The 13,241-nt window shown below is 36.0% G+C and overlaps 1 protein-coding gene across 10 annotated transcripts in view; it reads left to right on the forward strand.

The window, feature by feature from the left end:
* LNPK (lunapark, ER junction formation factor) overlaps positions 1 to 13,241 on the forward strand; it is a 55,208-nt gene that overhangs the window by 16,940 nt on the left and 25,027 nt on the right. For all 10 annotated transcript variants that reach the window (XR_007509957.1, XR_007509959.1, XM_049831875.1 and 7 more), the window contains exons 7-9: positions 3,293 to 3,373; positions 3,462 to 3,513; positions 10,831 to 11,049. Coding sequence is in view for 8 of the 10 variants with exons in the window: in XM_049831875.1 (XP_049687832.1) it covers positions 3,293 to 3,373; positions 3,462 to 3,513; positions 10,831 to 11,049 (352 nt within the window). In the remaining 2 variants the exon portion in view is untranslated. The remainder of the gene's footprint in view (positions 1 to 3,292; positions 3,374 to 3,461; positions 3,514 to 10,830; positions 11,050 to 13,241) is intronic.

Here is a 13,241-nt window from a genome sequence, read left to right on the forward strand (position 1 = left end):
GAGTTATGCTAATAATGGAGGAAAAAATTCAGCATACAAATTTTGTTGTTTAAAGTAACTACTGTTTAATGAACTTTATACCTTCAGATATTTTGATAACCTTCAGTACATGACAAAAACTCCACTAGGAGCTGGTTGTTGTATAAGCCCAGTCTTGTCTACCCAATATATGCTAGAGTACTGCAAACGTGGAATTGAAAGTTCAGAATACGGTTAAAAATCTTACTGATGAATGATCAAATGAGGTATTTCTTTCATGCAGTGTTCACACAAAACAGTTAATTTGGTTGTTTTACTGTTTGCATGGATCTATCCAGAGTACACTTGGTTATTGTGGCCTAAATGGTTTATTTCCTATTTTAAGGAAACTTACTATGTGTACTGGCATATCTTACATGGTAGACTGAAATTAATCTTGTGGCTTTGTGTGAACATAAAGAAATAACTCTCCATAGTTGGGTTTGATATAAGTAATTCAATTTAAGAACTCATGTGGTAGTATGGCAAATAAGTAGTTTGCACTGTGCCAATACTTCAGATTTCCAGTTGCTAAATCACATTTACAAGAAGCTTGAAATACATTACTTGTATTACTTTTCAATATAGGCAACTGATGTCGTTGCCACAGGAATTCTGTTTCATTGCCAGTTGGAAATGACACCATCCATGCAATTATTCATAGGAGAGAATGTGGTACATGACCATGCTTCTTTATTAAGGTGTGGTTAATTCCATGAAATAAGTTTGAAAAATCCATGATTAGGCTGGTATTAACTTTCACAGAGACTTCACTTGTGATCTGGTTACTCAGCACTTAAGCTTGATAATAATAGACTATGAATTAGCCCTTGGCAGAAAGTAGATAATGTTTTTGTGGGAAAAGTTTTGGATCTCAGAGCAGAGTATATTATGGAAAAAAGAGCAGGAGGTGTTGAGCAATTTGCTGTGCTAGTGAGCCAGTGCTCAGCACTAGGTTAACCTTTCCAAGGTTATGCTTCAGGATGGTGAATAATCCAGAAGGCAGTATGTTGATTTGCATTTATAAATGAGCTTGCCGTGGCAGTGCACAAGCCAGTTTCTTCTGTTATGCAAACGTATTTAAATTTGACACAGGTCCTTATTTGCTTGTAGTAATTACATTAATTTGCTGAAGGAGTAAGTAATCTTTGACCTATTTGATTCCTTATTTGGTATTGTCAGCCAAATTTTAATTGATTTTAGAAAAATATATCCTATCTCGACAGTTTCTATACATTTTCAAGAAATTTGTAGAGTCAGTTATGAAACTGAACTCTTGTTCAGATTCAGCTTTAATAGAATTATAAAGCTATATATGAATTTCAAAATATGAAGAGTAATTTGTTGAATTATCTGATAGCTTCTATCATGTGAAAAATAACTTTGACATCTGAATCTTGTGACGAGAACTAAACTTTTCCATTTCAAAATAACATTACTGTTTCTGTAAAACCTATACATCCACAAATAACTACCATCCTATTTAATACTGCTATAGCAAGAAGTGTGTTAGATAAGGAAAGTGTCAAGTGATGGTGGAGCATCCTGTTTTTTCTCTTTCTAAAGGTCACTTTGTCCTGCAGAAGGTTATTTCTCATTTTCCTGTGTGGCTATAAAGACAATTGCCTGCATTATACATTCATTGATGTAAAGGGACTCGGGGTTTTTTATTTTGATTTGGGAGCTAGATATTGACACTGACTGTTAACACTTCCCCACTTTGCAGCTTCACCACACTAACCTTACCCCTTCATATAAAGGTCTGCCTTATGGTTTTCACTTTTATAAGCAATAAATACTTTATTTTTCCTATTAGACCCTTAATTCTGATCTTACTGCACTATGTGGCATTTGTTTTACGAAGTTAGTGGGTTAACTCCAAAGTCCTGCTGAAATACAAGTTTAGGAAATTGATTTTTACTTCCCTCTTCACTCTCTTTTGTTTCAACAGTCCTTAATTAACAGCCCGGATAGTATTCCTTGCTTTAAACTTCTGGTAGTGTGTGTAGGAGTGAGTGTTAAATGGATACTCTGTATCCATTAAATTGAGTGAATTTTATTTAGCTTCTGAGGTCTATTTGTAACTTGGAAGTCTGTCTAAAGGTGAAACCCCTGCGAGGTCTATATACGCAGAATGGCTGAAACTTCAGTTTCTTACTAGCTAAATAATGGCATAAGTCATGTTAACCTGCACCATTTATTCTTTTAGTAATGATAAATGAGTTTGAGAGAACTTAATTTTTTGACCACTGACCTTTTCAGTTTTGCAGTTTATGCCAACAGCAAACTTAAGAACAAACAAACCCCCACTTTCAGCTGAACATGGCCATTAGTCAGCATATCTAGGAGAAAAGGTCTGCTTAAGATACTGTAGAATACATTATGATTTCTGTACATATTAGCTATTTGTCATAACTTCAACTATCTGTTTTAAAGTTAAGCTGCTTCTGATATTGGCTGTTAACCACTAAAATGATACTTTACTAGTGATTACTTTTTTAATTAAGCCCATGTATTAGCTATAAAGCCACTTGAGTGCATTGTAAATAAAATGCTGTAATAATGAAGTGCTTTAATTACACTCTCTAAAGTATGCATAGTTCTCAGTAATTTTTTTATTTAAATTCTTAACATGTTCCCTTTTTTTCTGAAAAGCGGTTTGAATCGCTGTAAAGATGGAGATCCAGCCTTTAAAGTCATTTGAGCAAATTCCATGGCTGTTCTCTAGTTAGTGAGTTTTCACAGCATTTGCAGCAAGCTAATTGCTTCTGCTAATAAATAATCTAAAATCGATGCTGACAGCAGTTAATTGGCACAGAGACTTTATTCTGTAAAGCACTTGGCTAATGACCTTCCTTAAATTAATAGCATTAAGTGCTATGAGGAAATAAATCTAAGGAATTACCTGTCATTTGCTTGTCATGTCTAATAACTTCCAATAATGATGGCTGATAGATTTTTGCACATTCCATTATTGAAGTTGGTGCATGTAATTATTCTCCTCATTATATGTAAACAATTAGCAATATTTGGTGTTTCCTTGCAATAAAGCTGTTAAATACAAGTAGCCCATTAGAGTTTAGAAACTATTTTTGAAAGCAGAATTTCATTTCCATTGAACACAGCAAATCTGCAGGTATCTGAACATGCCACTGGTTTATTGGACTGAGCATCACCTTTTGCTAAAATTATTAAGTTGCTTGTAAATGGGAGGATATGAGGGGAAAATACTTTGAAGAATTCTGTTTTGATGTGTGGAACTTTTTGTTTCCAGCTTGAGGAAGTAATGGAGAAGGAAACGTACAAGACTGCTAAATTAATCCTTGAAAGGTTTGATCCAGAATCAAGTGCAAAGGTAAGAATCTTGATATTGATACTGATTTAATATGAAAGGTACTATGGAGCCAAACGTTCAGATAATGTTATTTATAATTAATTGGCAGGAGGCTGAACTGCCATCTGCTGGAACATCTGCAACCCCAAGACCTGGACAAGGTAATAGCCCCATAAAATGGCTGCTCTTTAGCATAGATACTCATCTTTCATAGCAATTTCCAGTCTAGAAGTCTCTGTATGATAAAATTTGTAGATCAATTGACCTTTATTTAGGGTTAATAGACTGTTTATTAGACTATGCTCATTACTGTTCTGAATTTTTCAGACAAGGTATCTATTACTAAAAGCTGATGCTCTTGTAGACATCAGGATGTTTAATGCTGCTTGAGGCTAAAGCAGAGAGAAAATTAACTACTTGTAGCATACTTGCAATTTTTCTAGAATAGTAAGGTGTTTTTGAATCATAGGTAATGTTCATTAACTTAGCTTTTCAATTCTCTTGCTATTGCTGGCTAGTTAGACTTTTCCTAATGCAGTGCTTAAACTACTTTTATATGGTGAATGGAGAGATTCCACAAAGCTAGTGCAGAAATTGGATGTTTCCTAGATGCAAAGAATGGACAGTTCTTTATTAGTTTATGATATTCCATTTAAAGGTGCTATTGAATAAAGTAATAAAAGAAATAGAAAAAACTTGCATGCATTTCAAGGAAGCCTTGTTTCTAGATTGCACACACAGGTTTCAAGACTGAAAAGATCTCTCCCCCACACTCTTCCAGTAGAATGTTTGCATTAAAAATATGAACTATAAATTAATATTTATGCAAACTAACTACTGTTAAGTTTTTCTTAAAGTTGAGTATAATATGCTGTAGTATTAACACAGTATAAAGGCCACCTTGTACTATAACACTGGAGATACCTACAAAAATCCATTTCAAAGTTTGAGTACTAATTTGGTGTTATAACCAATTTAGACCTGTAGGGGCTGGTGCTCAAAATGAACTGCAGAATCTGATGTGCATAATTTTCCATAAAATAAACAGATTGCTTTAGAGCATGTATTAGAATTGTGAACTTTGTGTCTAATTCTTGTGAGTAACCAAACTTTTATTTGCCCCATTTTTGCTCTTGAGGTACTGGTTTTGATGGGTGCAGAGTGCCTGGATTTACTGACAAAGGTGTTTATAAGCTGCATGGTCAAATCCACTGTTTTGTTCTTCTTGCTTAGCTTCAAATTGTCACAAAAATATTTTTAGCCCATCCTTACTTGTTGACACTGACAGCGAGTAGTTGCAGTGCAGTATGTTAGCAGTAAAGCTTTTATCTTTTCTGGTGTCCTAGGCACAACAGCTTTTTCTCAAGTTTGCTCCTTGCCTGTCTCTCCCACTTCTGTGACATTCACAATTTTTTAAGGCTGAAGGGCTGTTCTGACACCTTCTTCTGTTGTCTGTCTTAATACAATTCATGGGTGGTTGCCAAGAATTTTCTGTCATACCTGTAATGTTTAGGTAGTCTTTTTTTTTAACTCTCTATATTCATCCTTTCTCCTTAGAAATCCCTCCAGAAGTAGGGTAACATCTGTTTGTAGAATGCAAGTAATGCTGACCAGGGGATGAAACTGCTTGGAAATGTGTGTTTCTATCTAGAGATAAGTAGCTATAAATTAAGTAGACAATGAGGTCTTTAGTTACCCTGGCTTTATTAAGAGACATCACCAGCATTTTTGAAACTCCTAAGGAGTTTTGATTGTTCTGTTCTGCTGTGCCCAGGCTGTGTAAGTAGTGATGGTGACAAGTGAGTTGCTCAGTCTCTATTAGTTAACTAGTCCTGTGTATGTTTGGGTTTACAAAGCACAGTGTGTGTGCTTTTGATCCAGGGTTCCGAGTTAGTCAAAAACAGGTTAGTTGGATCCAGCATATGATGCGTTTTGTTGATTTTTGACTTAATTTTTGATAGAAGGGCTGAGGGAGAGGTTCCGAGAGAGAAGTATTTCTGAGAGCCAGTCACTATGGGCTGTGGTCTATATTAGTAAGTGTAGTATAAGAGTAGATTTGTGGAGCGAAGCAGTTGTTGCTAAGGAGTTTGACCACACTATATATGTTTAGGGGTTTTTATTTAAGGCTAGCTGTAAACTGGTCTCATGGACCTGGTGGAGGGCATCTTTCAGTTTAGTTTCATTTGCGAAGAGTATCAGTGCTGCTCTCTGAGACTGTGTTGTGGTGTGAACCAGAGAACTCTAAGTGGGCACACAATCGAGAAAATGTAATGTACACTTCTGATTCAAACTTTATTCAACTTCTCTGGGTGCATCCACATTAAATTAAGCAATTTACTTTATCCTGAATAAAAGTGCAGTTTAGCCTTGGAAAGGATTTTGCAAAATAAAATTTGTAAGTTATTATGGCTTACGGTTGGATTCGATGATCATAAGGGTCTTTTCCAACCTAAGTGATTCTATGATTCTATATAATTTTATTCATATACAGCACAATTTCCTTTTTTTCTGTTTTTCTGATCTGTTCTCTAACACACTGAATTTAGAATTGGTGCTGCTTTTTGTCCATGTAAAAGTGGATATTCAGTCTATCGTATTTTGTAGATGCATTATAGTTCAGGAGGGACATGCTGTCTTTGTCTTTAGCTTGTGAAATTACGGAGACTTTCTAAATAACTTTTTCTTGGTATGTGCAGTAATTATTTCAATTTTTAGCTATCAAAAACCTACTAGCTTATTGCCATTCACACTAAATAATATCTGCCCCAAACAAATATTAGATTCTGTTCTGTGCCGTATATAACTTACTGTAACTAGGTGACACCTTAGTGTGGTTGTGGTGTAATTTGGTGTATGGAATATGTGGTAGAATTATAGTGATTGGGAATAATAAAATATCTGTTAACAAGCTAACATTAAAGCTTCCTTGGTCTTCTCTTTACTGACTTTAGACACAAGCTAGCCAGGCAGCAGAACTCATTATCTTGAGGTCTGTAACTGAGTCTTTTTGGTCGTTATTTACCCTCTTTTCAATGTGTAATCAGATTGGACAGTGATGTATATGAGGCAGCTGACAGAAGGTTGGTTAGTTGGTATGTTTTTGACTTACCAGTTGAAATGGAAGCTTGTGCATCATGCTAATTAGTACAGAAAATTTAATCAGCATTACATAGTAGCTGGTTCACAAAAACAACGGGTAGTGCCCCAGTTTTCATATATATTTGCAATTTTTGTGATTTTGACATGCACTTCTTAAGTAATCGTAGTTTTACCAGATGATTCAGATGAATCTTGAGTTTGACCTAAGAAAGCACCTGGAAATCCAGAAGGAAAGGAATTTGAAAACTTAGGTGCAATTTTTTTCTGTTCAGAAATGTTTTGAAGGGTAGAGTTAATGAGCATATAGTTATTCAGTACTGAGGTTGTATGAAAAAAAAGGGTGAGTATATATTGGTAGTGGAATAAATATTTATCAACAATATCCTGTTGTTGATACCTACTCCCTTCATTGTGCTAATACAACTGTTAGCAGGGCTGTATTGTAAATGAGATCACTCCATGATCTGAATTAAAAAAATGCAATAACAGATGGTTGTAAGCTGTGGGATGCATACAGGCATGAGGAGGAAGAAAGAAAATTCTTGGTTGGTCTTTGCCACTAAAGCCAGCAAGTTATGTGAACCGTATGTTGACCTGCATTGTGCTCTAGCTCTTTAAAAATGATGTATTCTTCCTACAGAAATCAAGGGGTTTTGAAGTCAGGGAGAAATAAAATTGTTATGCTTGTAAACATGAAAGATACAGCTGTCTCACCACTGGCAGTATTCTTTAAGAGATCATACTGAATCATCAGTTGTGAGTAGTAGCCCTGTTAAGTAATGTGCCTGCTTATGTATTTGTATTGTTCAGTGCTAGTAACTGCAGAATTTGGACTCTAGTCTGCTTGAAGAATAAAAGTTCTATTTTTAAGTTATTTATCTGTCTTCATACAGTTGGTTTGCAGATGCACTAAAATCATTCAGGGAAGAAAAAACCTTGGAAAATTGCAGAACTTCATTAAATCTACATCAGCAGTAGCTGTCCATCATGTCTCAATGCTAACACAATATACATGTTAGCAAACTTGTGGAACCTGAGTTATGGAAATCTGGAACTTTGCAAGAGGCTCATTATTAACACGTTGCATCTCAGCACAAGGCAATTTGAGAACTATATAGGTCATATCCACTTACTGCAGAAGAATATTAGGGCTGGTATTGTGGAAGCGGACAGCAGGCTTAAAAGGAATTAGAGGAGTTCATGGGCAACAGGGTCCGTATGTTGTACTAAAATGATTAGACAGGGCTGTACTCTCTAATGCCCCTGACAATGCGTTTATGGATCCTGGGGGTGGTATCAGATGTAGGCAACAAAGTATTCAGGTTTGTGTGTTGTCATCAAATAACATCTACAACCACTCTGAGAGATGACATAAGAGATAATCTACTGGGATGGATGGACTGTTGGTCTTGCCAAGTAGAGCATTTCTCATTTTCTCATAATGTTAGTTCTGGTAACTTCTCTTACTTGGGGAGCAGCAGAGTGTTGAAAGTATGCTTAAGTATGAAGTGCTTAAGTATGAAATAAGAATAGACTGAAGGCCAAATCAACTTCTAAGTCAGGGGCGGGGAGTGCGTGTGGAGGAGGGAAGCCCTGTGAATAACCTGATATCATTTTGTGGAAACTAGCAATGAGTCTTGCATTCTTACCTCTGTAATGAGACTAAAACTACTGAAGCACATCTCTCTAATACTGACTGTAAAGTACTTGGGCTCAACATCTCTGTAGGAGCAAAAATATGGGGAAAGTCATTGAAGTAGCAGTAACTTTTAAAAAATTGAAAGTCTTTTTAAAGGAGGTTTGCCAAAAATGAGTCTTCAGAAAGAATAGGCAAAAGGGGCAAAGCTCTTGCAGGTGGCATGGAAATTGCTTAGAAATAGCGTGTGTATTATGGGCTCAGAATAAATGTGGATACATCTGTGACCTATCAAAACAGACTCAGAGGCGTTAAGCAACCAAAACTGACGTGCTTAAACCACATGATATAGGAAGACAGCCTTCAAAATGTAGAAGTAACATCCATATGTAGAAATTATAGTCATGATCTTTGACATTTTTATATGTAAAACCATACTAAAGCAGGCTTTATAATGAAAAAGAATGAAGAAACTCTTAGCAGTGGATTAAAATGTCTTTTTGTAGATGCTTAAAGTGATCTTGGAACAAGTGGAGCTGGGCTTCATATTTATCATTCATCTTTTTTAAAGATCTGTGGAGCTGAGAAGAGTTGAGAAATTGCATACTTTTAGCTTGATTTTTTGAAACTAGTACAATGGCAGAAACTATAACACAAACTTGAATGTATGGATAAATAAATCATGGGGCAGAATGAATATATTGTTTGTAGATGAGTTTTGCCTGTTGGTCAGATGGCATGGAGAGGATGATGCAATTCTAGTGTGGTTAGACCTGAAAGGCTACTACTGAGGTCTCTCACAAAAAGCTCTCAAAGAAATGTCAATGGTGAGGTTCATCATAAATGAATTCTTCATGAAAACTGTTCCTGTATTGAAAGTTTTAGTTTAAAAATAGAAACAGGTCACCAAGGAAACCTTAAAGGAATTTCTGCAACTACCTCACCAATTTATCCTGGTTTCCAGATTCTGAACAGTTTAAGTAGTGAGGAGACAAACTTTACTTCCTAAAACCAAGTTAAAATACAGAATCTTCATACTCATTGGGTCATCTAACTTGGATGATAAAGTTGTGTGAAGTAATGCAGTCATGCACATGAAGGTGTGGCATGGGAAAACTAGTAATTTGTTCTGCTCTGTAGGAAACTGAACTAGCTGGATTTTTAGTAAGACTTTGTGCAGTTGTAGTCTTCTAACTGATGGTACAAAAGAGTCTCTTATTCTTTCTGCTGGTGTCTATTAATCCTATTTTTATATGTACAGATAAGTAGGCAAGAACATAGCCTATGTATGTTGCAATTTTGTGGCACTAGATGTTGGCGATTTTCCAACAGAGCTTTTGTGTTTGACCCAGTACTCCAGCAACAGCAACTCTTTCTTAGCTAGTGTAAGCCGATGTTGCGTGCTCCCCGACTCCTCCAGCCCGTACAGAAGCTTAGTGTGGTAGTGTTGTACTTTCAGGGACAGGGATCCTTCCTTCAGACATCAGCACACCCGTCTCCCTGTGGCTGGTCACCAGTGGACCTGCAAACTGCCTGCTAAGGATTTAAACTCTTCCATTCTGACACAAAGTCAGCAGATAAAATCTCTCTATCGTGAAACTTGGGGAGTTGAATTTAAAGTCCAATTTTAATGTTAAATTCCATTTGTTGTGAAGGAAGACAAGCAAGCTTGTTCAAACTAATGTGGGGTGCTAGATACTAACTCTGTAGGGTACTATAGCCTTAGGTGTAGGCATTCTTGGGGTGTACCTTTTAGAGACTAAGCTGTCACTTGTTAACCATGTTAATGTCCACAGCCCTAAAGTAAGGGTTACATTTCAATTTGTTTTGTTGCAATAGTGTATTTCAAAGGCTCCCTAGAGGTGATTAGGTATAGATGGGATGAGAAATAGATGATAGTGGCTGCTCTTCATGAGCACTGTTCCTGTCTTGTTTTGGGGAACAAATTTGCAGATAAATATAATGGAACTACAGGTTTGCATGAATATTATAATATCCAAACCTTAATGTATTATTGGGATGATATTCCCATTGGTGTTAATGAGAACTCTGACTTCAGGTAAGAACAATTGAGGAAACCTCTTAAGTTTTTCATAATAGCGATTTAATAGTAACTGTGATAGTGGAGTGAGAAGAGGTAGAGGTAAGAACGTGTTCCAGCAAAGCCCATTCTTGCTTTGTGAAAATCCAAGCATGTGGCTTGTTAGTAGGGTTGCTGAAAAAAGTAAATGAAACTATATGATCTGAATGAAGCATTACATTTTGTTCTGACTTTAGAATTGTTTCATTTATCCAATCTGAAAAATTTTTAATAACTCTGGGCACTTAGTCTGGATATTTTAGACATTGACTGAGTAGTTTTTGGTCCCATGGAAAGCCAAATACTTGGAAGCGTGTTTAAACCATAGAGTAAAACCAGTGGTCAGTTCTGTCTGTATGTTGTGGTTTGAATCTAGCTGTTCATATCTCCAACACTCTGCCTTACAGAACAGAGTCATAAGGTAGGTATCTGCTGATTTTCTTCTAGAAGAATTTTGCACTAAGTATTTAACGGTTATAATAGATTACTACTATTAAAATATAGTATTCTGTGTGGGCGTTTATTTCTATGACATGCTCAGCCAGGCAGCTGGTGATCTTTAGTCATAGACCTTTCTGGTTTTGTTTGACTCTAATTTGCTGACTGGAACAATGCTTGCTTATAATGCTACATGTTAAATTCAGTATGCACATTTCTTGTCAGAAATCCGTCAGAGGACCACAGCTCAAAGAAATGCTTCTACACCCCCACCTTTGACTCCTAAACAAGGCTCTCCAAAATCACTGGTTCCAGCATCTCCTAATCTGCAGAGAGACACATCAGCTCTGAGTGGACCTCCAGAAAGAACTGTTGTGCCATCCTTGCAATCAAATATTTTACCAAGACACCCTGGATCCCCTGCTACTTCAGTGCCTGGAATGGGTAAACAGAGCACTTAATGTTATTTACCGTTTATATTGTTTTCTCTGGTTACCAATAAAATAGGCCATTTTCAGACAGTATGGAAATGGCATTTCATTTGGAAATAGCAGAGCTGTTATCTGATTAAGCAGGAGTTCCATATTCAATTAGCCATAACTCTTTACAGCTGGCACCTTTTGATGCTGAAACCTATTGCCTGAGCTCATTTAACTGTTATGGCTTCTTTGTTTAAATGGCAATAAAACTTTGCAGTATTCTGTAGTCAACAATATAGCATACCTTTTTATGTTCTTAGTTTAGAAGAGCTCTACACTTATATAAATCAGGTACAGAGGAGAACACTCTCAGAATACATTCATGTTTCTCACTAAACCCTGCACATATTTTTTAACATGCATCCTGACATTTATTTAAATTTTTACTCTAGGAGGTATAGTCATGCAATCTATACTCATAGATTAAAGTGTAAAATACCAAATACACCAGAAAAGTTGTCTATGTTGTAGCTGAATTCTTCTCAAATCGCATTGTTATTTTGGTACAAGAGTTGAAAGTTTAGCAACAGGTTGAAATGTGGTAGAAATGAGTGCTCCTTAAAATTTGGTTTCGTATCCTGAAAATGCTTTTTTCCTTTACTTCTGGCTTGGTGTTCAGATGGGATGGACTTTATTTAATAGAACATGAACTAAATTCCATAGGAGGGATAGCAAAATTTGAGAGTTTTGGGTGGGAGGCGTTCTCGTTCTCCTCATGCATGGTAAAGCTGTGTATGGGTTAGTGCCAGGCCTTTTAATTGTTGCAGGATGTCTGGCAAGTTGGATCACAAGGCAAGAAAGGAGATTAAATGCTGTCTTGAAAATAGAAGGGATGCAACTTGCCAAGAATCTTCTGAGCACCACTGTAATGTGGAGTAGTTCTTTGCTCTTTATACAGGGATCAAGAATATTTTTCTCTGCCCTGTGTTCCTAATGTTTAGCTTTAAGTTACTTAAGTCTTACAAACTGTATGTCCTTGCTTACTAACTTCCATGATATGATCTAAAAGTAGGACTATACATAATATATTGACACCTGATCTCATAATGGAACATTCAGCTGCCCAAGATCTTAAAATGCCTGTTCGTATTGTTTAGTGTAGTGGAATAAACTTGTCATGAGAAGGTGTTATTTCTCACGTCTCTGCAGAGTCCATTAAGTCTTATTTTTTGTTAGTAATTGTTTACATATATTACAAAACTGCTAAATTTGTTTTTATCCCTGAAGTGAATTGTAAAGGCAAGCTATTAGTAAGTCTTGATTATCTTGAAGTACCAGAAATCAGCTCCTTGCACCAGGAAATTTGTCATTTGGGTACAAACTATGTTGACTGAAACCTGCTTACTGAAAATTCCTTAATGAGTTTAAAAACACAGGCTCCTTGTATAAGAAGCTGGCTATATAATAAAATAATATCAGCTATATAATAGTTTTATTCTTAGGGGAAGATTCAGGCACATTGAATAAGCTGGATAAAATTTAGCCTTTACTGCAGAAATGGCTTAGGGGAAGAAGAAAAAAAGTATTAATGGACTTGTTTGAAAGGACAGTTGCCAAGCCTGTTAATTAAAATATTTCATGTAGTTTTTGTGATAATGCTTTATAAGTGCATTTTTTGTTTTTTCTCATTAATAACTGTTGTTTTGACCAAATGTGTTATTTTGTCATAGATAGCAATGGAAGCCACTGCAGTTGTCAGTTAATGTGGAAGCCCTGTTTTCTCTTGAATTTCCCCAAACCTTCCAGGCATATAAAATCTCAGTCATGTAGCTGTAGTGAAAAGTACGTAAATTCAGTATCTATAAAGGTAGTATTGTTGCATCAAAGTTTATGTATGGCTTGCAACAAATAGGAATAGCCTTAATTATCTCTACTTTAGAGAAGATTAATAATTCATTTTCATTATACTATATTTTGTAGAGGAGAATCAATTTAACGTGTATTACCACAGAGCGCCCATATGTTTGAAAATTAATAACCAGCAGGTAGTTGAGAGTTTGCCAAGCTTTGCAGAAATGACCAGTCTTTCTACAATGATTGCTTTTGATGTTTATATTAATTACTGGTGTCCATAACAGCATGAGAACTAAGATGGTTGGTTTGAGTTATTAGTAAGCAGGTAATTGAAGTTGTTCTTGAAGTGTGTGTTGTGTTGTT

Source organism: Accipiter gentilis, chromosome 1, assembly GCF_929443795.1.
Source record: "Accipiter gentilis chromosome 1, bAccGen1.1, whole genome shotgun sequence".
Lineage (NCBI taxonomy): Eukaryota > Metazoa > Chordata > Aves > Accipitriformes > Accipitridae > Astur > Astur gentilis.